The sequence below is a fragment of the Mus caroli genome, unplaced genomic scaffold, assembly GCF_978045245.1.
Source record: "Mus caroli unplaced genomic scaffold, Mus_caroli_1 scaffold_10, whole genome shotgun sequence".
NCBI classification, from domain to species: Eukaryota; Metazoa; Chordata; class Mammalia; order Rodentia; family Muridae; genus Mus; species Mus caroli.
In genome coordinates this window covers 109,352,759-109,376,714 of record NW_028227265.1, presented here as the reverse complement: position 1 = coordinate 109,376,714, position 23,956 = coordinate 109,352,759, and the positions used below count along the sequence as shown (strand labels likewise).

Below are 23,956 nucleotides of genomic sequence, written 5' to 3'. Positions count from 1 at the left end.
GGGACGCCCCAGGAAGACAAGGGGAGGACTAAGGACGCTTGGTGGACCCCTCTGTGCGAGATCGTGGGTTCGAGTCCCACCTCGTGCTTCAGGTTGCGAGATCGTGGGTTCGAGTCCCACCTCGTGCCTCTGTGCGAGATCGTGGGTTCGAGTCCCACCTCGTGCCTCTGTGCGAGATCATGGGTTCGAGTCCCACCTCGTGCCTCTGTGAGAGATCGTGGGTTCGAGTCCCACCTCGTGCCTCTGTGCGAGATCGTGGGTTCGAGTCCCACCTCGTGCCTCTGTGCGAGATCGTGGGTTCGAGTCCCACCTCGTGCTTTGGTTTTCTCTTTGTCTGTCCAGTCTTGTGTCTGCTCTTGTCGTGTTTGCTATTAATCTAGAAATGGGACAATCTGCTGGGTGTGTAGGTGTGGAACTGCTGCATTTGTATTCTGAGATTGTGGGTTTATTCTGGCAGTGGCTGTGAGAGGACGACTGTCTATGGCCTCACGGTCGGCACCCCAAAAAAAGGTGTTCCAAGGGAGACCCTGGAAGGAGTGCCCAGGGTACAGAACAGTCAAAAGACCTGGCTGTTGCCTGGCAGAGTGTGTGTGTGTGTTAACCCTTTGTCGACTGTAGACTTGGACTGACGTCAGGACAGAATTTGTCAGCAATGGTTTTAAAAAGGAAAAAAAGAGAAAAAAGAACCATCAGGCCGGTCTTGCCCACCGCGCTCTCAGCGAGGCAGTGCCAGCGGCTCGCAGCGGGCGGGCAGCGCCGGCCGGCCTTGCTGCGGGGCCATCGTGGGGCGAGACCGGCTGCCACCGGCCGACAAGGGCAGCGCACGGTCCGCACTCGGCTGGGGAGCCCCAGGCTGTTCAAAAGAGAATCTAGATGCAGAGCCGGCTTTGGCGGCGCAGTTATGCTGGTGGTGAGTGCGGCCGCCTGCCGGTCCCGGAGTGGCCGTGAAGCCTGCCACAGCTGGGGAGGGGCCGACTACAGCCGCCGTCCCTCCTTTGCCCCCCCCAGAGTCTGCCCGCACTCCCTTGTGCCTGCCTGGCTGCGTGCTCCCTCCCCAAAGACAGTGCAGAGAGCACAGGGCGTTTATCAGGTAGTTAAATAGTTAAATTGCCCCTCATTGGCTCCTCCCGGAGTCTGCGCACAGGTGCCCGCCCACACTCCCTCCCTTGTGTCCGCCGCCCGAGCCGCCGCCGCTGCTGCCCCCACCGCAGCCGCTGCCGCCCCGACCGGCGGCGGGGCCGTTTCGCAGGAGGAGGCTGCTGTCTGTGCTCCGCCAGGCCCGCCGCCGCCTCCAGGCCATACGGGAGTGCAGTGCAGAAATAGTTAAATTGCTGCCTCTGCCTGCCAGTGTTTGTTTGCCACTCCCACATTTCCGCCGCGGCGCGCGGCGGAGACGACTCGGCGCTTGGCTCTTCCCTGTCCATTCGCCGTTACTGAGAAAATCCTGGTTAGTTTCTTTCCCTCCGCTGACTAGTATGCTCGAGTTCAGCGGGTTGCTGCGTCTGATCTGAGGACGCCACAAGGTTCCCTGGTTGCTTCTCATTTCCCTGTCCCCTGTATCCTGTCTCTTGTTAACTGTTAACAGAAAAAATTGTGTTCATTTTGAAATATCAGTGGTCTGATGTGAAAACTGCACTCCCTTCTCTGCCCCATGTGTTTTCTCTTCTCAGGCACTGCCCTGAGTTGCTGGCAGTGAATCTGTTTTAAGCTCCGGTGAGGGAGACATACAAGGTAAGGAGCACCTGACTGCCAGGCTCTGTTGAGGGTCTCGTCTCTGTGGGACTAGTGCCCCGACAATCTGACCTAACAGTAAAAAGAGGTAAACTATGAAAAAAGTTAAGTGACAGAATATAGATGTAATAATTAGATCCATTGCAGTTAAGAAACAGGAGCAAAGAGAGATAAATGACAAAGACTAGAACCTAGCAAAGTGACACTTGCTAATAATACTAGCACTTAGAGATGATCTGTAAGAAATAGGGAGCCAGAAAATTTTCAAAAAAGATAAGAGAAATGAATTGCTGGTCACAAAAGTCAGGGAGACTAGAAAACTTAGTACCTGGCAACAAAAAAAGAAAGCTTTTGGCTAAAGATCAGAGTGTTTGCTGTTGAAAAAGAAGAACACTGGGTGAGAGACTGTCCTAACAAAAAGAAGAGGAGCCCCCCCCCCTCCTCAAGACAAAACCCTTCACCTGTTCGTGGCTAAAAATAAAGAAATAACAGAAGGGGTGCTAACACAGAAGCTGAGTCCTTAAAAGAGACTGTGTTTTCATATTCCTCCACTAACCAATGCAAAGCAAGTTTAAAAGGTTCCTGGACACTACAGGTCCTTGCAAACTGTGGATCCCAGGTTTTGCTGCATTAAAAAGATAAACAGCCCCCCAGGACCATGCAAAGGTAAATACTGCAACCCCCTACTTATAAAATTCACTGAAAAAGGAAAACAAAATCGTTTAAGTTGGCTTAAAGGAAATAAGTGGGGTTGGCGTGTATCCAGTCCACCGAGAGACCCTGGGTTCATTTTTACAATCAGGCTAACAGTGAGACCTTCCCTATCGACCTTAGTTTCCCCACCGCCCCTAGATACAAAAAGCCGTCTGGTCAGTCTAGTTCAAGGAGCTTTTTTAGTGTTGAATAGGACTAATCCTAATATGACTCAATCATGTTGGTTATGCTATGACTCTAGGCCCCCTTATTATGAAGAAATTGCTCAGATCAGGACTTATAATACTACTTCAGATCATTCTCAATGCCTTTGGGGAGAAAACAGAAAGCTGACTCTGGAAGCAGTTTCAGGAAGTGGACTCTGTTTAGGCCAGGCACCTCAGGATAAACGGCACCTTTGTAATCAGACCCAGAACATCCAGCCTAGCAAAAGTGGTCAGTATCTGGTGCCTCCCATAGACACAGTATGGGCTTGCAATACCGGTCTCACTCCTTGTGTATCTATATCTGTTTTTAATAGTTCCAAAGACTTCTGCATTTTAGTTCAGCTTATTCCTAGACTCCTGTATCATGATGATAGCTCCTTTTTAGATAAGTTTGATTATCGGGTCCGTTGGAGAAGAGAGCCCATTACCTTAACCCTGGCAGTACTTTTGGGATTGGGAGTAGCAGCAGGAGTAGGTACAGGGACCGCTGCCTTAATTCAGACCCCCCAATACTATGAAGAATTACGTACAGCTATGGACATTGATATTAGAACTATAGAACAGTCTATAACTAAATTAGAAGAATCTTTAACTTCCCTGTCTGAAGTAGTGCTGCAAAATAGGAGGGGATTAGACTTATTGTTCCTTAAAGAAGGAGGACTTTGTGCTGCCCTAAAAGAAGAATGTTGTTTTTATGTTGATCATTCAGGAGTAATCAAAGACTCTATGGCCAGACTTAGAGAACGCCTAGATATGCGTAAAAGAGAGAGAGAAAGCCAACAAGGATGGTTCGAAAGCTGGTTTAATAAGTCCCCTTGGCTTACCACTCTCCTCTCCACCATAGCAGGACCCTTAATTATACTTATGCTTTTGCTCACTCTCGGCCCCTGCATTCTTAATAAGTTAGTGGCTTTTGTCAGAGAAAGAATAAATGCAGTGCAGGTTATGATATTAAGGCAACAATATCGGGTCTTTCAGGAAGCCGGTACCCAGCTCTAAGATTAGAGCTTGTCCCTAAAAGAAGGGGGGAATGAAAGAGTTAATTACTGGACACCTGAACTCTCCATGAACTCTTCAGCTCAGAGTTCTCTTACCCCTCCCATCCAGAGATAGTTCCCGGAGCACTCCTGAACTTTTTACCCCAAGGTACCCCCTCCCAATTGGAAACTGCTCCAGGAACATTTTTTAGATAAGGGGTCTCCTGGAAAAAACCTAGTCCTACCCCTCCCAACTGAAGACTATGCCAAGAACATTTTTGAGATAGGGGCCTCCTGGTACTGTCCCAGAATGTTCCAATAGATCGAGTACATTGCCAAAATATAGGACACGACCCCTTGGTTATGTAAAGCCCCTTGGCAGAACACCTTGGTGACGTAAAACTTGTACTTTTTACCTGGCTATTTCCTATAAAAGCTTGTGAAAAGTTTGGGCTAATTGCCGAATCTCCTCTGCGAGTTTCGACCCCAGATATCTGGTATATGTGCTTTTTATGTTCTTTCTTGTCATTGCTGTAGTATTAAATCTTGCTCTCTATACATCTTAAGTTCGGTCTCAGTGTCTTCTTGGGTGCGCGGCTGACCCGAGGCTTGAGTAAGTGCCTCCCTTTGGGAGTTTTGGAGTCTTTCAGTATGTGTGTATGTCTGTGTGTGTGTTAAAATATACATGTGTATGTATATATATATATATATATATATATATATATATGTATATGTATGTGTATATGTATATGTATATATATATATATATATATATATATATATATATATATGGAAATAAAAATGGAATGTTAACTTTTCTTCTTTTCTAAACAAGACCTCCTGGGGAGCCCTGTTGCAGGGAAAGAAGCTCTGAGAAGGGAAGCGTTTGAGCCCTGAGTAGGAATAAAAATGCTATGTGCTTGCAATTTGTTGAAGCAAGAGCATGAACGCAGAGCTGATGTGCCTCAGCTCTGCCCTCCCACCTTGCGTGGAGTTATAATTAGGAAGATGCTTGGCTGTTGGACAGGTTGTCACGGGTATCACTTAGGTTTCAAGTCCAGCTGTTCCTCAGGGACATTGAATCTCAGTGGTGGAGAGAGGTGACAGGAGATCTTTACCATTAAAGACAGGGTCTCATTTGGTGGCCCAGGTTAGTCTTGAACTCACAGTAATCCTTCTGCCTAAATCTCCCAGGTGCTGGGGTGGTGAGTGAGCAGAGATGCTGGACAGTTCTGTGTGCTTTATATAGAAATAGGGTGTATACATAGCTCCGAGCCAGTGTTCATTCAGCAAGCTGGTGTTTGTGGAGCATCCAGTGCTGTGTGAGTTGCCTCAGGTTAGGGTCCTGCATTAAATCCCCTCCTTGTACAGAGGCATTGATGTAATCCAAGCTGAGCCCTAGTGTGGACAATGGTGCAAGGATACTAGACTGTTCCTTCTCTGGGCCATCATATAGACAAGAAAGCTTGTAAGGCCTAAGTGTGGTTTGGTTTGGTTTTTCTTCTGACAAGTAGCTTGTAATAGGCCTGCTAATGCATCAGTTTCTTGTGACAATTTGTAGAAAACTCTGGGAAATTAAGAGGAAGAATGTTTTGCCTCCAAAACAACTCTATTTGAGGCTTAAAAATTAGATATATTCTCTTTTATGCTGGGGAAAAAAATGTCTGAACAGTCCTGCAGGTTGTTGCTTGGGTCTCTGAAAGTTGCTTATGCAACCTTAGCAAAGACTGGCTCTCCTTGGTTGAAGAGACGCACCTGTAGTTGATGTCTCAAGTGTGGAAATGGAAACTGGAAACCAGTGGGTTCTAGGCAGAGTAGAGTGGGGCTTGTGAACCCAAAATATAAACCTGGAAGTAGGCATTTAAGCCTGAGAAGGCCAGTTAGGGTGCCTCATGGTGGTTCAATGGGGATGGAGGAGGGAGGGAGAGCACGAGAGAGATGGGAAGAAAGGTTTCTAGGAAAGACTCAGCTTGGTAAGGAACAAGATACCGAAAGAGACCTAGATCAGAGCTTCAGGCCAGCTGCAGTGTCTGGATTGGGCAGCGTTAACACTGGTATGGCTGGAGACTACAGAAGGAGCCCTAAAGGAAGAACCTGAATGATCTGGTTACCCACATGATGTCATGCAGAACGAGGCAGCAAGTTCCTCTGTTTGCCTGCAGAGAAAGAGCAGCAGATGTATAGGGAGAAGACTTCGGGTTTGAAGGACAAAGAGAAATACCAAGGACCTGAAAAATATTATAAATAGTATAACGCCCTAAAGAACCAGCCCAGAAAGTTTGAGTCCACAGGACAGGGGTAGTAAGGAAATGTGAACAGCAGTTTTTCTTTGCTAGCCTTCCCATCTGCAGAGCCACAGAACCCACACGTGAAAATAAGTGGTTCTCAACCTTCCTGATGCTGTGGCCCTTTAATACAGTTCCTCAGGTGGTAGTGACCCGACCCCCAACCATAATGTTACTTTGTTGCTATTTCAGAACTGAAATGTTGCTACTGTTGTGAATCACAATGTAAGTATCTGTTTTTTCTCATAGTCTTAGGCGACCCCTTTTGGGGTCCCAACCTAAGGTTGAGAACTGCAGGTCCAGAACATTCTTTCCAGTCACTGCGTCTTTATGTCGAATCCAAAATATGTCTGATTGAAAAACAATGAACTGGAAAAGTAGAATTCTTGGTACAAGAATTATAATCTATCTCATGGCCTCGGTTTCTAAGTGCTGCTTACAGACTTGCCTCCTGTATGGCAGCTGCCATTTCTTAGCTCAGTCTGTCTGGGTGAGAAGGCAGTGCTGTAAGCTGTACAGTTGACGAAACTTCCATTATAGTCTGGAACAGGACCAGCCCACCTACCTGGTCCTGGAGTACTCTTTTCTCTCTCTCTCCTGCTACAATGTATTGACGGATCCCAATGAAAGCTCTTGCAGCCTTACCTGGGACTTATCTCCTGTATGGGTAGTTAATTGTGTGACAACTGCTATTTAAAACCCTCTAAGAGAAAAAGCTTTGAACAAAATATACCCATTTTTTTAATTTTTAAGTACTAAAAATTTTTTTAAGTTTGAGCAAATAGATTTCTTGTGTTTGTTTGTTTGTTTGTTTGTTTCTAAGACAAGGTTTGGTTGTATAAGCCAGGCTGACCTTGAACATGATTAGAATCTTAAAACCATGGTCTCCCTGTCTCAGTCTTGGATTACTGAATTTCGAGTATGTACCACAATGCCAGGCTCTCTAGTATATTTCTGCTACTTGGAGATAGATTCTAATTCAGTTCCATTTGAATCTTATTTGGAGCACTGTTTTTCTGATAATTAATATTTTACAAAGCTTGCCAACTCCTATTTAAATCTCAACTAATCGTTTTTCCACCTATAATTCTATCATTTATTGAATTAACATAATATACTGAACTTCTGAAGTAACAAAGTAACCAGCTTATTCATTTTTTTTTCTAGATTACAGACAAAGGTTAAATACTTTGCCTTTCTATAGAAATAAAATGGGGGGGGGAACCTTTCATCTTCAGGAACCCTGCGTAGGCTGGCATACATTCAGGCAGCTTGTTTAAACCAGTTTTTACTGAAAAGAAAGAATTCAGAGTATCAGTTTTCAATAAACTACAACAAACCTGAAAAAATTAAAGTGCCCAATAAAGTGTCTGTCTGTGTGTGTGTGTGTGTGTATTTACTAAATAGTTTAAGTTGGCAAGGTAATTTGATTTGTTTTTATGCTGTAGTTTTAGGAGTGATATTTTTGAGAGCTTTCTCTTCAGTACACTAGAGTGAGGTGGAAAGGGGACATTGTAAGATCAGTGAAAGTTTCTATTTCCGGTCAGCGCTGATACGTAAAAGGCCTGATAACTTGTTTCCCAGTCAGTAACAAATTTTTATGACGTGAAAAGGGTCTGCCATGAGCCAGTTAGTTCTGTGAGGTTCCTCTGAAAACGAAGACAGAGAAGTTATATTGTAAACGCTGTTTGTTGGTATTTGCTATCAATCTCTTTCGCTTCAATGTAATTTCTGTGAGCATATGGTTCTATCAGTGCTAACAGCTTTTCATGAACATTCCATTTTGAAATAACTCTTTCAGAATTAATCTCACTCCTCCTATCCCTAAGTCAGCAGCTACTGGTAACAAACCTTTTCCTGGGAAGACATAAACATGGGATACCACAAAAGTCCAACTTGGTGAACCAATGAGTTTTACTAGTGTTATTTACGGGAGGGGGCAGAAATGACTCACAGACAGCTGGGATGACCAGAGCCACCTCAGCATAGGTAACAGACAGCTCATAAAACTGAGACCCCGAAGCACACTGCACAACCGGCATGCAGCTCAGCAGGCTGGAGAGTGTCCTTTGTAGACCTCAGCTGCCCCAAACCTCTTCCCCACAGCTCTGCTGGCTTCTGCATCTTCCAGGCAGCTAGCTGGTCTGGCTTCAGATGGCTTTGGCACCCTGCCTCTCCTTACTCTGGCAGAGAAGAGCCTAGAGACTGGTCAGTTTCAGGGATTTACAGAAGCTCTTTTGACTTATTTACATTCCTGTTTAAAGAGCTTCCCTGCCGGATGAACTGTTTCAATCACACAGTTTTTTGTTTGTTTTTTTTTCTTCTGGAAATTATAATTCCCAAACAGGCTGTAGTGGCTATTCTTGGTTGTCAACTTGACTATATTTGGAATGAACTACAATCCAGAATTGGAAGGCTCACCAGTGACCCTTATCTGGAGGCTTGGAGATCCTTATCTGGATCTTGGTATGGAGATCTTGAGACATAGTGGCTCTGGATTCCAGAAGATTAAATCTCCGAGTTTAAGGAGATTTAATCTGGGCTACACCTTTCATCTGGGATTAAAGGTGTGGTGGAACACACCTTTAATCTGGGCTACACCTTCTGCTGGAGACAATATAAGGACATTGGAAGAAGGGAGTCTAGCTCTTGCTCCTTCGCCTGCTTGCCGTGTGAGACTGAGTAACTGCTAGATCCTTGAACTTCCATTCACAGCTGTGACTGAACCATTGTTGGGAATTGGGCTGCCGACTGTAAGTCATCAATAAATTCTTTTACTATATAGAGACTATCCATAAGTTCTGTGACTCTAGAGAACCCTGACTAATACACAGGCATTAGTTTATTGATACTATAAGAATTTTGAAAATTGTTATTAATTACAAATTAGCACCATTTCCGGTGTCTTCCACCACTTCTCCTTTCTAGATGTGCAGTGTATATTCAGTAAAGTAAAATTTATACATTTATTCTAAATTTCAATAAGGGATATTACACACAGAGATTGATGTATTTATAAAAAGATAAAGAGAGGGGGGATATGTTCTATGGAGGTGTGGTAAGGTGTGGAGAAGGGGGTTCCTTGGTGGGCCCATGCTGAGGCATCCCTTCCTCCTGAGGGGCCATCCACACAACGGTATAGTATAGAGTATAGAATAGAGTTTATTCAGAGCATGGGGTGGGGAGTTAAGAGGGTATAAGAGCACTGACTGCTCTTCCAAAGGTCCTGAGTTCAAATAGCAACCACCCATAATGAGATCTGACACCTCCTTCTGGTGTGTCAAAATACAGCTACAGTGTACTTATGTATAATAATAAATAAATCTTTTATAAAAAAGAAGGTAGTAGAGGCAGAGAGAGAGAGGGGAAGGGAGGAGGAGGAGAGAGAGGAGGAGAAGTAGAAGAGTAGAGGCTGGCCATGAGCACAAGAAGCGGGGGGGGGGGGGCGGGGGGGGCGCTGAGAGGACAGCAGGAGCAGAGGAGCAAGAGAAAAAGGGGGCAAACCGCCCCTTTGATAGTGGGTCAGGCCTACCTGACTGTTGCCAGGTAACTGTGGGTGTAGCTTAAACAGATTGCTAACAGATAACAAACTCACTTCTGTGATCAAAATAAAAAGTTTAAAATATATTAAAATACTCATACAATTTGAATTGATAGGCTAACATTTGGTGGTCTTGAATATTGCAGAATCCCCATTTAATATGGTTTTAATTTTCTTTTTTGTAGAAAGAATATTATAAAAAGGGAAATGTGTATTTCTATGTTTGGTTTGTTTATTTTTACATAAGAGCTTTTCAGTTAGAAGTACACACATTCTTATGATCAGCGAACTTCTGCCACTAGAAGCGTCGTGCATGGAAGTGGAGGGCGTCATGCTAAGTCAAATAGGCCAAACACAGAAACAAGTATGTTTCCACTCACTTATGGCATCGGAAAAGTTAATGGCATGGAGAGTCAAATAGTAGTGATTTGAGGCCAGGAGTAAAAGAAGGGAAGAGGCTGAGAGGTGGCCGGTTAGACACTAAGTATCAGAATGCAATTGGGAGGAAGAATAGATTGTTTTTAGAATGTTACTTTAATTTCAGTTAGGTATATAAGTGTATGTCTGAGTGTAGGTTTGAGCATGTGAGCACAGGGCAGGTAGAAGACATGTCCCTGGAGCTAGAGTTTGAGGCAGTTCTGAACTTTGGTCCTTTGCAAGAGCAGTGCATACCCTCTTCTTCTCTCACTCGCTTGCTTGCTTGCTTGCTTGCTTCCTTCCTTCCTTCCTTTCTTTCTTTCTTTCTTTTTTCTTTTTTCTTTTTCTCAAGACGAGGTTTCCCTGTATAACAGCCCTGGCTGTCCTGGAACTCATGGACCTCAGGCTGTAGACCAGGCTGTACTCCAACACACAGAGATGCTCCTGTTTCTGCCTCCTGAGTGCTGGGATTAAAGCTAACACAAGCAAAGGCATGCACCACCACCGCCTGGCCTTACTCTTAACCCCTGAGCCGCTCCAGGTCCAGGGAGAACAGCTCCTTATGGCACATCAGGACAGCTATGGCTTATTTTGCATGGTGAATTTTACAATACCCTGTCATCTCCTTTATAAAGAACAAAAAAGAGAGGCATACTCAAAGACCCCGAGCACAAAGAAATAACATGAAGACATTGACTTTGATTTGACTATAATGTATTTATATGCATTGAGGTGTTACACTGTTCCCTGTAACATACAGACATTATGGTGTGATCTATAAAGAATAAGTGAAAGAGAAAGGGAAGCTCTGCACTCACTCTCTTTAATATTAATAGGCAGTAGGCTGGGCTGTGAAGCATCGCAGCAGAGTGATTGATACTTTCTCACTGACTGTTCTGTCTTGGAGGATCTTGTTAGATCAGCGGGTCTCAACTTTTGATCCTTTAATACAGTTCCTCCTGTTATAGTGACCCCTATCTATAAAGGGATTTCTGTTGCTACTTCATAACTATAACTTTGCCACTGTTATGAATGATAATGTAACTATCCAGTTTCTGATAGTCTTAGGTGACCCCTGTGAAAGGAAGGGTCCTTTAACCCCAACGGGGTCACAGCCCACAGTTGTGTGAGAGCCACCATCCTAGGCTCTTGCTCTCTGTACTAACACCACAGTTAAACAGACAAAATATTTCCTTGAATGCGGCCACTAACACCTTTGTTTAAAATGGGGGAAAATGTTCGCTTTTTACAGCCAAATGTAAGATATTTAAATCAAGAACCGCATTGAGCAGAATTAGGGTTCCACGGGTCTGTCACCAGCAATCCAATTTCCTATTCCTCGACAGGCACTATGTGTTCTTAACAGTCTCCCTAAGTGTCTGATTGCCAAAGAACTCAACACTCAAGCAAGTTTTGCTTTGTTTGGTTTCTGCCTTTACACTGACATAGAACTATGGAAAGCCTTTAGTTCTTTCTGGAAATTATATCGAAATAACTCAATTCCCCCGTGGGAAGGAGACTTAATTTCTGTGTTTGGTATTGCGACGTATTAACTTTAACTAGGATGTTTTCCTTCACTTGGCTTTTTCCTGTATCCATCACTTCCTGACTCTGACTGCCCGGTCCGCTTGGTAATTGTGTTTGTTTTCCTGCAGGCTGTTTTTTAAAACTGGTATTAAACACCCATTCCCCTGCCTTTCATTTTCCTATGATTGCTTTCTGACAGACACTAGAGTTTCAAGTTAAAACTTGCTCCCAGTGCTAGAAAATGAGGCTGAGGTAAGGGGTGAGAAAGACAAGGCTCCCTCTGGGTCCTGGTGGAGGTTTAGAAGTCTCTGTCATGACCGACCACTAAGCAATTTTTATGTCATTCACATGAGAACTCAGGTTTTGAGCCTTCTGGGGCCTAGGACAAGAGCCTGTCTCTCAAGGACCAGGTAGATTATCTAGTTTTTCGGGAGTATTTTAATTGTTTTTAAAGCACATTAGAATTTAAACAAACAAACAAAAAAAAAAACCATTCTTGACCATTAACTTGATTTTCAGGCCCATATTTATAGTATGTAAATCTACAAGTCATACACATAATATTCCCAAAAACATGCCAGGTAAAAAATGAACATTTTAACACGTTAAAATATAAATACTTTTTTCCTCCCTTTGAGACAGTGTTTAATTTCTCACAGGCTGGCCTTGAGGTCACTTTGTAGCCGAGGACAACCTTGATTCTGACCCTCTCCCCCTTTCCTAAGCGCTAAGGTTGTACGCTATGCACCGTGAGGCCGTGATGCTTCATATAGTGCTGGGAACTGATTTCAGGTCTTTCTTCACACTAAGCTACTACCCTGTCCACTGAGCTACATCTGCTGTCTAACACCTTAGATGTACTGGGGACTTACATACTAAGGCTCAGTGTTCAAAAAAAAAAAGTATCCATTTATGTCTGTTTTCAGCATTAATCCAAAAGTAAGTTGGTGTATTAGAAGGCGTGCATTATTTGCTGAAGATGTATTTATAGGAAATGGTGAAGCAGTTAATAAGTTTTGCTATAACCTGGATATTCAGTGTTAGCATTGAGTACTAAAGTGTCTACACAAAGCTATGATCTGAACTAGCCAAGTATTTCTAAGTTGGTGGAGCAAACACTGTTAGTGACAGGAAAGCGCTTCTTTTTGTCTCTCATAAATGTAGACCACGTGTGCCAGCCTGATGCGCTGCAGCTGCTCTGCTCCCCTTAGAAGTATATAGGGATTGTATTTACTGTTGTTCTTAAGCATTGCGATGCGAGGAGCGAGGAGGCGAACAAGGGCAGGGCGCAGAATGTTTGGTTTCTGGGGCAGGGTTTTAGAGACCGACTCTGATATCCACCTGCAATCTCAAGCGCAAGGTTAGAAGTGAAGCCCAGGAGCAACCCAGCAATATTAGTTGATAGACAGTAATTAATGACATTTTAATTTTGCTTTGTAAGCTTTGCTCTTTTATAGGCGACTTTAAAAATTAAGATCGCATTATTTACAAAAAAAAAAAAACACTTTATGCTTTATATTGTGACAGTTGAAAACATTTAGACATTGGTTGGCAGTGTTATTTTAGATGTCAAGATATTAGGATTAAATTGGACTAATATTTATTAAGCTTACTGTTAAAGACTAAAGCTCCACTCAGTAATGAGGTGCCCATGTTGACGTCTCTTTGAGACCATCTGCGTTCGCGCTCGCTCACTGATTTGCTTTATAAATAATGCATGGGAATGGCGTGTGCACTGCTTTTCTCGTCGCTGTGACAATATAAGTAGCAGAAACAACCTAAGGGAGGAAGAGTTTGTTTTAGCTCATGTAACCATAATGGCCTCACTGTGCCCACCCTTGCTCTGAATAAGGACACAGCTGTATTATATTTATTATAAGCTTTGGCACTATAGCTGGGCAGATTCTCAGTTATTCTAGCCCAACAACACTAGCCTGGCCTACATCCCGCCACATGGCCCAGTTACCTGTCCATCTTAAGCTCGTCCTGGCACCTGCTTCTTCATCCAAATCCAGCTAGTTTCCCCCGCCCCCCTCTGCCTTTGGTGGTTCCCACCTGAGAACTTTCTCTTTCAGCCTTGACCCTGCCTTAACCCTCCAGCCTTGCTATTGGCCGGTCAGCTCTTTATTTGACCAATCAGAAGGCGATGGGGACCAATGTTTACAAAATACTTAGTCAGGATATGCTTCATAATATGACAGTGCCAGAGTCTGCCAGTACAGAAATCAGCATCTGAGTAATGCAAAGGCAATCTTTACATAGTGCCCAGAAAGACCATCCCCTTGAGCTCACAGTTTGAGGCTGACAAGGAAGGCGGGGCAGTGATAGCAAGGCTAGTTGCAGCCAGGAGAGCCCGGGAGAGCAGGACTGGACTGGCGGGTAAGGACGCGGCTGTACTTAGGAAGCACAGCCGAATGACTGCTGTTGCATAGCTCACTTTCTCTTCTCTCCTTTAATCTGGAACCCCAGCCCACGGGATGCTACTGCCCACTTCCGGGGTATCCCTCAGTTATAACTCTCAGAAAAGCCTTTCACAGAGAAACCCAACATGAGTCTCCTCAGAACTCCCAAATCTTAAGTTGACAATGACTAGCAATAAGCACAAGTTCACCCTTTGTTAATCTATTTCCCCAAATCACCAGCTTTCAATGATAGCGTTGCCCTTCTGGCTCCCATAGGCTTATGACCATTTTGTACCATTCATTCATTTCAACTCCAAAAGTCCCCTCTTTTTTTTCTGTATATGAGTGTTTTACCTCTTGTATGTATGTATACTATAGTGCCTGCAGAGTCAAGAAGGCATCAGATCTCCTGGAACTGGAGTTACAGGTGGTTATGAGCCATCATACAGATGCTGTGAATCAAACCTGGGTCATTAGCAGGATGGCAAGATGAGCCATCTGTCCAGGCTCCAAGTCCCCAGATTCTTTACAGGCTTGGTGTTGTTCAAATAGTACAAACACTCTTCTGACTCTAGGCAATTTCAAGGAAAAGCTGTTACATATTTTCAGTACAGTGGCATAGAGTAAGATTTCTGTTAAGCAAGATGCAAACCCAAGATGACAAACACCAAATATTACCACTCTGTGTGCAGCATCTGAGACTTTCAGGGGCATCATCTGGGCTCTAATAGCCTTAGGCATCCCTGCCCCTCCATTTCTGCCACCTGTAGCATATAAGGACTTCTCTTTTAGGCTAGTTATAGAATATATTTACAGCTTTCCTTCTTGGACTTCCTTTGATCCTGGAACTTCAGATATCCTGGAGTTGCCACTGATGTTAGACTTTAGTTTTGCAGCTGTAATTAGTGACCTCTGAGGGTTTGCTCATGGAAAATTCAACTCAACCACACATTGTCCTCAACTGCTTCCTGGAATCTTGGTACAAGCCTCTGTAAACCCCCTTAAGTCTTATATTCTGTGTGCTTGCTAAACTAGCACCTCGTGGAAAATCCCACCAAGTTCTGCCATTCTGAGACATAATCTGGCCTCCCATGATAGCTGTGCTGGCATCTGTGGGTGAACCTGGGGGCTGCTCCACAGGCTTGTTTGTTTTGTTTTGTTTGGCTTGGTTTGGTCTGGTTTGGTTTTGTTTGTACAGCTAATCCCTTCAACCACCTTCCCATTTCAGGCTCCTTGAAGTCGGTTTCACTCTTACAAATTGGATCCTTCCGATGGATGAGGTCCTTCAGGACACATACCTTGTTTTCTCAGTGCAGAACTCCTGGGTCTCTGTTTGATAGCTGCATTCTTCTCACCTGCCTTATATGCAACTATAATTGTACCCATGCTCTTTTCTTCACCACACTGCACATTATTTGTTGTATATCTCTTTTCTCTCCATTCCCTATCCACAAGTCCACACCTTGAGAAGGCCAAAAACACAAAAGGGATCAGACAGGGCCTGTGTGAGGTCATTTGAGGGGCAGAGTCCATGGGAGTCCATTTGAAGTGTGGGCTCTGGGAGGCTGTCTGCCAAGCAGTGTCTGCATACCGACCGGAGAGGGTGTGCCTAGGTATTCTCTGAATGCTGGTGACCAGTGCTGGGTCAGACTCTTGGCCGTTGCGTAGTAAGGATGCCTTTGTTTTTAATGGAAGCCCTATGTGATTTTAAGTAAACATAGAAAATCACTCTATTGCTCATCTGTTGCCTTTGCAGTGTTTACCGAGAAAGTGCTGAAGAGGCTTTTCCCTAACGTTTCAAATGGTCAAGAAAAGGGGACTCCCCAGACCCCAGCCTCCGAGACACCATCCAAGGATGTGACCCCTAAAGCAGTACAGCAGAAGGATGCTCACAGTCTGACAGGTAAAGATGGGTTGCAGGTGTCCCTGCTTCTCTACACTTCACTCTGGACAGTATATCCCCTTAGCCTGGGGACTCTGGGTGAACACACTTTTCCAGTCTTGAAAGCCGATTTTGGCAGGACAGGCCTCACGCTCTACACATACAGTGTGACTCAATGGAGGGAATCACATCCTAGCCACACACTGAGGAGGCCATAGTGTAGTGCTTGTTGGGTTCATTTCCATGTTTTGTCCTGGAAAAGGCCACTGGACATGGGTAGGTTTGGGCTGAGCTACAATTAGAACAGGAGCCTCTGCCGCTGTCACCTTACCCACAGTCATTATATTGACTCCTGACAACCCCTTCAGTACCAATTTGGCTTCTCTCAACTCAGGGAGGACGGGTGATGCTTCTTGCACATGGCTCTTTGGCAAGTATGCATCCTGGAGAAGTGGGGCAGCGGGAAAAGCTACAGGGAGAGCCCCGACAATTCCAGTTCCCGAGCAGCACAGTTCTGTCGCCCTGGGAGACTGTTCCTCAAAAGACTGATGACATAGACCATGTGATATACAGGCATAGCAGGGGAGACTTCTTTTTTCCTGACAGATATATAAATATATAAAAGCTAATCTTGAGATTATGAATTTTTGAGATCACTTCTCTGTCAATTTTTATATTATTTTTATTCTTTGACATTATAATTATACTATTTCCTCACCTCTCTTTCCTTCCCCCAACCCCTCCCATAGACCCCACTTCTTGCTCTAGCGCAAATTCATCACCTCTTTTCTTTTCAGTGTTCTTTCATGTGGGCTTTGAGTGTGTGTGTGTGTGTGTGTGTGTGTGTGTGTGGAATATATGTTTGTGTATAAATATATATACAGATATATGTGCATATATATATGCATGTGTGTGACATATATGTATATATACACAAATATATGTGAATATATATATATATATATACATGTATATAAGAATATATAAATACAACCTGCTCAGTCCAATATTGTTACCTGTATGCATGATTTCAGAGCCAACCATCTAGTCTTGGTTAACCAATTGGAGGCCTTGGAGAAGACTCTTCTACTGTCAGCCTCCCTTAACTGCCTGTAGTTCTAGGTCTAGGGTCAAGGCCTGGGAGCTCTGCTCTTTGCATGCTAACCTTAGGCCTCATTGTTCAGGCCTTGCTCCGGCAGCCATGTTGATGAGACTTTATGGGTGTCCCTTCTTTGACATTTCTAGGTGATACAATCTTAGCAGACATCCTCTTTCTATAGCTACTAAAACCCTTCTGATGCCTCTTGTACAATGATCCCTGAACCTTAGGTACAAGGGTTGTACTGTAGATGTATCCGTTGGGACCAGACACCACACAGTCTCTTGATCTCTTATTCTCTGCATAATTTGACCAGTTACGGTTTTCTGTAATGGTCATTGCAAAAAGAAGTTTCCTTGATCAAGCATGTGAGTTACACTCATCTATGAGTATAAGGATAAATATTTAATGTAGTTAGAGATTGTGCCTATGTAAAGTGGCAGTTGTAGGTTCTTTTCCAGATCCTTGAATTCTCTTGGTTCAGGTAGTTGGCTAGTTTTCCCTCTTTTGAGTGTGTCTTAAGTCCAATCAGAGAGCTGTTGGTTACCACCAAGGTGTGTGTGCCACTATTGCATTCTGGTATGATTCAAGGTATGGTCATAGTGCCATGCTAGTTGATGTTCGTAAGTGTCATAGGACTATTGGTGGCTTCCCTTCCTTAAAGCGTGCATCAATCCTTCTGGGACCATGAGAGGTAGTCTTCAGGGAGGAGGTTGTCAGGTCCTTTGGGTCCTATGTTTAAAGTGCATGGTGTCTTCAGCAATTGGGGCTTAACCTACTATCTCTGGGAGGCAATCAAGGGCAACAGCACTAGCCTATTATGTCTGGGGAATCTCTTGAGCAGCCCTGATCAGCAGTTCAAAAGAAGGTTTCTCATGCCTGGTATTGAGGGGTTTTGATAAGTAGTCCATGGATCTTGGGAGAGCATTGTCAGCTGAGCTCTGTGTGTGTGTGTGTGTGTGTGTGTGTGTGTGTGTGTAGGTTTGTATAGACTCAAATGTACTATATGTAATCTTAGGAAGATAAACAATGCTCCTTTGATGTCTTCGGACATCCTCCTTCTTACTTTATCACCTTCCTTCCTTCTGTATGTATCTCCTTGCTCCCTATCAAGTTAAAGCCCCCATGCTCCACTTTTCCTATTTCCCCCTTAAAATCACTTGTACCTTGCTATGCCTGTCTTGCCACCCCCCTTCCAGATAGTTCCCCTTTATTTTCCTGGTGTCTGTAGTTACCACAGGATCTATACTCAAATCTGAAGACTTGGAGCCAAGAACCACACATGCTATTTGTCTTTCTGGGTCTGTGTTACCTCAATCCATCTATCCTTTCTAGTTCTGCCATTTAACTGCAAATCTCATGATTTTGTTTTTCTTCACAGTTGAATAGTATTTTATTGTGTATGTACCACATTTTCATTTTCCACTCATCTGTTGAAGAACATTTAAGTTGTTTCATTCCCTGGCTATTGTGGAGAAAGCATCAGTGACCATGGCAGAGCCAGTGTCTGTGGAATAAGGATGCTTAGTCCTTTGAGCGTGTGCCTCACAGTGGTGGAGCTGGGTCATATGGTAGATTTAGCTTTAGCTTTTGGGGGGTTCTCCACACTGATTTCCAACACCACCAACAGCATGTGAAGATTCCCTGTGCCCTGAAACCTCATGAGCATTCATGGCCAGCTCTTTTGAACTGGGATAAGATGAAATCTCAAAATTGCTTTAATTTGCATTTTCCTAATTGTTAGGAATGATGATTTTTTTTAAGGTATTTCTTAGCCATTTTTATTTCTTCTATTGAGAACTCTGTTCATATCCAAAGCCCTTTTGTTAATTGGGTCATTTGTTTCTTTGACTCTGTAATTTTTTATTTCTCCATACATTCTGGATATTAATTCTCTGTCAGATTCATAGGTGGCAAAGATTACTGTTTTGTAAGCTTCTTCATTCAGTTTAGCTGTTCAGAAACTCTTTAGTCCTCTGAGGTCCTACTTGTCCATTATTGGCTTTAATTCCTAGGAAAATGGTGTCCTATTCAGAAAATCTTTCTCTATCCCATATCCTGTAGTGTGCTGTGTTTTCTTCTAGCACTTTTGACATCAGGTCTTTGATCCAATTGGAGCTAAGTTTTTGTACAGGATGAGAAATACCAGTCTAACTTTCCGTCACCCACTTGTGGACAATTTTCCCAGAATCGTTAGTTGAAAAATGCTGTCTTCTTCGGTATATGTTTTGGGCGTCTTTGTCAAATGTTAGATGGCTCTAGTTACCACACACTCATGGACACAACTAACACAGTGTTGTTGTTTGTGTCTCAGTGGTCTTTGTGTGTTAGTAATTATAGCTTAATTTTTTTTTCTACAGTTTCTTTGCTACCATCTTTTTTTCTCTTCAGCCCAAAATACTGCTGCCTGTGTTTCCCCTAGGTTTGGTCTGTGGGATATAATTTTTTTTTTCAAGACAGGGTTTCTCTGTATAGTCCTGGCTGTCCTGGAACTCACTTTGTAGACCAGGCTGGCCTCGAACTCAGAAATCCGCCTGTCTCTGCCTTCCAAGTGCTGGGATTAAAGGTGTGCACCACCACTGCCCGGCTTTTTTTTTTTTTTTTGGATATAATTTTTAAAAGTTGTTTGTATCATGGAAAGTTTTCCTTTCTTCTATAGCTATGGCAGGCAGCTGGTACAATAGTCTAGGATGGTCATCATAGTATTTTGAATGCATTGCTGATGCCCAAACTATCAGTCATGCTTCGTTGCCTACCAGACAGCAGGTACAACTGTCCAGATACCTGCATCCTCTTGTCATAGGAAACTCTGAACTGTAAGCTAGTTTCCTGCTTAAGTGGTAGACTTGTTGGAGCAGCTGAGAGTGTGAATCTTGGTAGGAGCACAGGGGTTTGTTTTGTTGGGTTTTTTGTTTTTGTTTTGTTTTGTTTTAATGTTTAGGACAATTTAGCGAGCTTCAGAAGGAGAGAATTGGGAGACCATAAAGACAAAGATGGAGCAGGACAGGATCTGACGTCCTATCCCACACCTGCCCGTTAAAATCATTCAAGTCTTCGAGTGTGGGGTATGGGATGATTGGCATCTGGATCGACAAAGTGCAAAGCGGGGATAGCTCATGTAGCCAGGGACTGGGCAGATGCTGAGAAAGTGTCACCTAGAGGTGGTTTACAGCTTGTAGGCAGGCTTTTGCCTGTCATGGGTCTTGTAATTGGGAGCCTGAGCCAACTTCCCTTCATTCTCTTAAGATGTAGGAAGAAACAAGCCGCATCAGGCTGTTATTTGAGCTTCAGGTTATAAATCTGAGCACTCAATATTTGAAACTGGTGTGTTGTGTATATTCAAAGGATGGAATGTTCTTCATGCAATAAAGTCAGGCTATTAAGTATGTGAGTGGATATTACTTGATATGAAAGAAATGCATTCCAGCCATGTGGTCAATTCAAATTTTAAGCATTCGGTTGTGTTTTAATAATGGCAGTTTTATTGCTGGAACTGTAGGAAATATTTACTCTTCTCCTTGACTGATGACCACCCTTGCTGTACAATGTAGTGAATTATCATTGTTTTGTCTGTCTATCTGTCTGTTTGTTTGTTTTGAGGTACAATAGCCTGATCCATTGCCACTTAGGGAAAGTCAAGAGGGTATTATAGGGGAAAGAGAAATGATATTTCATGGTTTATCATATGCAAAGGTATATTTACTTGCATACATGTGTGTAATACAGAAGAGGAGAGCAAAAGGGGGTCTCTCCGGGGGTGGATGGTCACCCGCAAGTTGCAGTGTGGGGAGACAGTGGGAGTGAATTGACAGCAGGGCACACTGATATGTACATAATGCAGATTATGAAAATATGTGTGCTGACTGGAATTAGTTTAATGTTTTAAAAATATGTGAATGGGGCTGGAGAGATGCCTCCGCAGTTAAGAGCACTGACTGCTCTTCCAAAGGTCCTGAGTTCAATTCCCAGCAACTGCATGGTGGCTCACAACCATCCGTAATGAGATCTGATGCCCTCCTCTGATGTGTCTGAGGACAGCTACAGTGCACTTATGTAAAATAAAATAAATAACTCTTTTTTTAAAAAAATGTGAATGAGAAAAAGCCCAAAACTGGTTTTATCCCTGACAATCTTCCTACCATTAATATAAATGGGAAGTGAAGAAATTAAATGTGGTATATTCGTTTAGAAGAATGTTTTAAGGTTTTAAATCACTGAATCCTTTTGCGTCTCACCATTAAGGACAGCTCCTGTGGAAAATAGCCACAGGGTCCATGTCAGAGTTTCCTATAGACACAGGCCTAAGAGCATAGCACGTTGGGCTTAGGACTCCTCCCTGGATTGCATGCAGAGATAGTCAAGTAAGCTCTAACACCCCACATGGGGCAGTGGGGTCCTTCTTTCTGTTGCTACTTTGGATAAGGTCACCTTGCTCTGTCATTTCTGCACCTTCAAAAGATCAGGTCTGTGTTCTGACAGTCTTGACTCTCCTGATTCTTATGGCCTTCCCAAGTCCCCCTGAAAAGGGAGGTATTACCTCATTAGTGTATTAAGTCAACAGCACCTAGAAGACAAAGGGACACCAGCAACAACTGAGAGAGACAGAGCCCCACCCCCCAACCTCCAGTCTTTGTGAGCTCTGCTGTCCTTTCCAATGTCCCCTGAAGGCTCTGTTCTTGTTTGTACTGTAATGTGATCCTTGTTGCTCCCCCAGTGTGTGGTGCTGTCCTTGGTGCTGACCCCAGCCACTGAGTCCCTTCTGGTACTGTCCCAGTCCGTGTGGTGCTGTCCTTGGTCCTGGCCTTTGTCTATGGTGCTCTCCTTGCTGCTGAGCCACTGGTGTGCACTTATCCAGTTCTCCAACAGCCTGTTCAAACTGAGACTCAGAATCATGGATACTTATGATAAGTCCTATCCTAACTCAGCTGTGATGTTAGTACTTAAAATCATATCAGGCCCAACAAATGTTTTTGCCTGCCCAAAATGATGCTATAGGGCCTGGGTTTATAAATTCTGAGCAGTCTGGTAGACCCCCCAGGGACCAGAGAGTCTGAAATCCATCACTGTGTTACAGAAACACTAGGAATTATCAATCAGGAAACAATTTCCCTTATAAACACATTGTGTGATGATTATAGATTGTGGAGTAGCAAAACAGGCCCATTCTGCCAAGCTTAAACTCACACTCTACTGGGGACATGATCAAACCTGTGAAAAAGTAATGGAAAATATGAAAAAAAAAATGCAAGGAAACCCTGCCCAGAGTGTGGTTAGCTACAGACGTTTCCCTAGCTTCTGCAAAGAGGAGATTGGAGAGAGTGCATAGTACAGGAGGCAGCCACAGAGGCGCATTCGAAATGCTGCATGCTGAGGTAGGAGCTGACTCCAGTGAGGGATACCGTGAGGGCCATGCCCCACTGACAAGCCACTGTGCACATGTGGGTATGAAGAACACGGCATGCAGCATGAAGAAGGGAGAGCAGTGTAGACATATGGGATGAGAGTATAAGCCAGACAGACCACCGAGGTCAGGGCACAGTGAGACCCTTACCCAGGGAGGCAACAAACCCTCAGCCTTTCCTTTGTTCAGGGTGTTTAATTACAGCTGGGCCTTTGTCTACATTCAGACATTTTAAGTTGAAAGTTTATTTAGTTTAAATTTAAAATCCTGTTTCCTGTCATGCTAGCAGTTTGTGTCCAGCACTCCTTGGCCGCCTGGTGTAGCAGTTGAGGCACTGGGTACTCAGACACAGCATTCTTTACCAGAGCAGTGTGTTCTCCTGGTCCTCCAACCACAGAGCCCAGTGGGGCTGCCCAGTGAGTGGATTGTGGAGATTGTTTTTCATTTATTTTGTTATTTTGTTGAGACCGCCTGCACAGCTGAGGGAAGATGAGCTGACTAAATTCCAGAATGATACAGAATTTTAACTTGAACATGAGAGTGTGGAAGTGCTCGAGACCACACAGGAGAATTCTTTCCCTACAAAGGGATATATATGGCCTAGGGCCATAAAAAGTATAGATTATACTTATCAGAATTGCCACAAATAATGAACTCAGAAAACATTGGCAACTGCTAGCTTGAGCAGAGGATTCATTTTATTTGTTTAATATATAAAAAGTTAGCATGTTCATTAAGAAAAAGAGAATAAATATCTCAGAGAAAATTGGTCAAAGCAGGGTCATTGGCATTTCACATAACAAATATTCAACTCTCTCAACACTAAAGAAATAGTGCGCTCAGCTCCTACTAACATAAGAAACACTAATTACAAGTGAATTGGGATCCCTTTTTCATCTATAATATTGTCATAGACTCATTGATCCACGTCCTTTGTCAGAAGTTCAAACCTGACCATCGTGACTAAAGGCAGACAGAGAATGTGGTCATCTCCAAGTACACCATGCATGCCCGGAAGTTTTACCTCTTGGGCAGTCTCCCTGTGAAAGAACTATGTTCTAAGATTGGCACTCTCTAAGTTAGTAACTGTGACATTGCTCAGAATAAAGAGAGAATAGAAGTCTAGATTTTCACCATTGCGGGCTAGTTCAAACCTTTTTTTATGTTTATCATATGTTTTCTGTGGGCAGAGGGGATGTGTGCTTGCACCATAGTGTACTTGTAGAGGTCAGGGGACAGCCTACAGAAGTCAGCTCTTCCCACTGTGTGTGTTCTGGGATTGAACTCAGGTTGTCAGGTTTGGCAAAAGTACTTTGACCTGCTAAGCCTTCTCACCAGCCCTGGAGCTGGTGGAGAGGTTGATTAAATGATTTGTGGAACACGTGTTCCATGGATGGTTATGCTCTCTTCAAAAGACATGCAAGCCCCTAGGTTCTAGAATGAGAACCAAGATGTGTTATCAGATGGAAAGGCAAAGACAGTAAGTTTACTATAGGATTCACTACAGAGAATGAGACAATAGTAGTGTAGTGTGTCTTTCTGTTTGCAGATTCACCAGTAGCCTTGCAGAAATCCAAGCATATAGCAAGATTCATTGCTTCCCAAGAAAGGAGGCAGGAGGCCAGAGCAGAGTAGGAGAGAGACTTATTGTTAGACTTATATGTATCTCCTGCATTACTCCTTTGTACTAACTGTGCTGTAACTGCATCCCCTGCATTGTGTCATTGTACTTCCTGTGATGTAACTGTATCCCCTGCACTACACCTTTGTACCT

General features: G+C 43.7%; 1 protein-coding gene across 2 annotated transcripts in view; it reads left to right on the top strand.

Annotated features, from left to right (window-relative positions):
• Nucleotides 1–23,956, top strand: part of Erich1 (glutamate rich 1) — a 66,325-nt gene that overhangs the window by 2,705 nt on the left and 39,664 nt on the right. For both annotated transcript variants that reach the window (XM_085844124.1, XM_085844123.1), the window contains exon 2: nt 15,557–15,703. In XM_085844124.1, the coding sequence (XP_085700250.1) occupies nt 15,557–15,703 (147 nt within the window). The remainder of the gene's footprint in view (nt 1–15,556; nt 15,704–23,956) is intronic.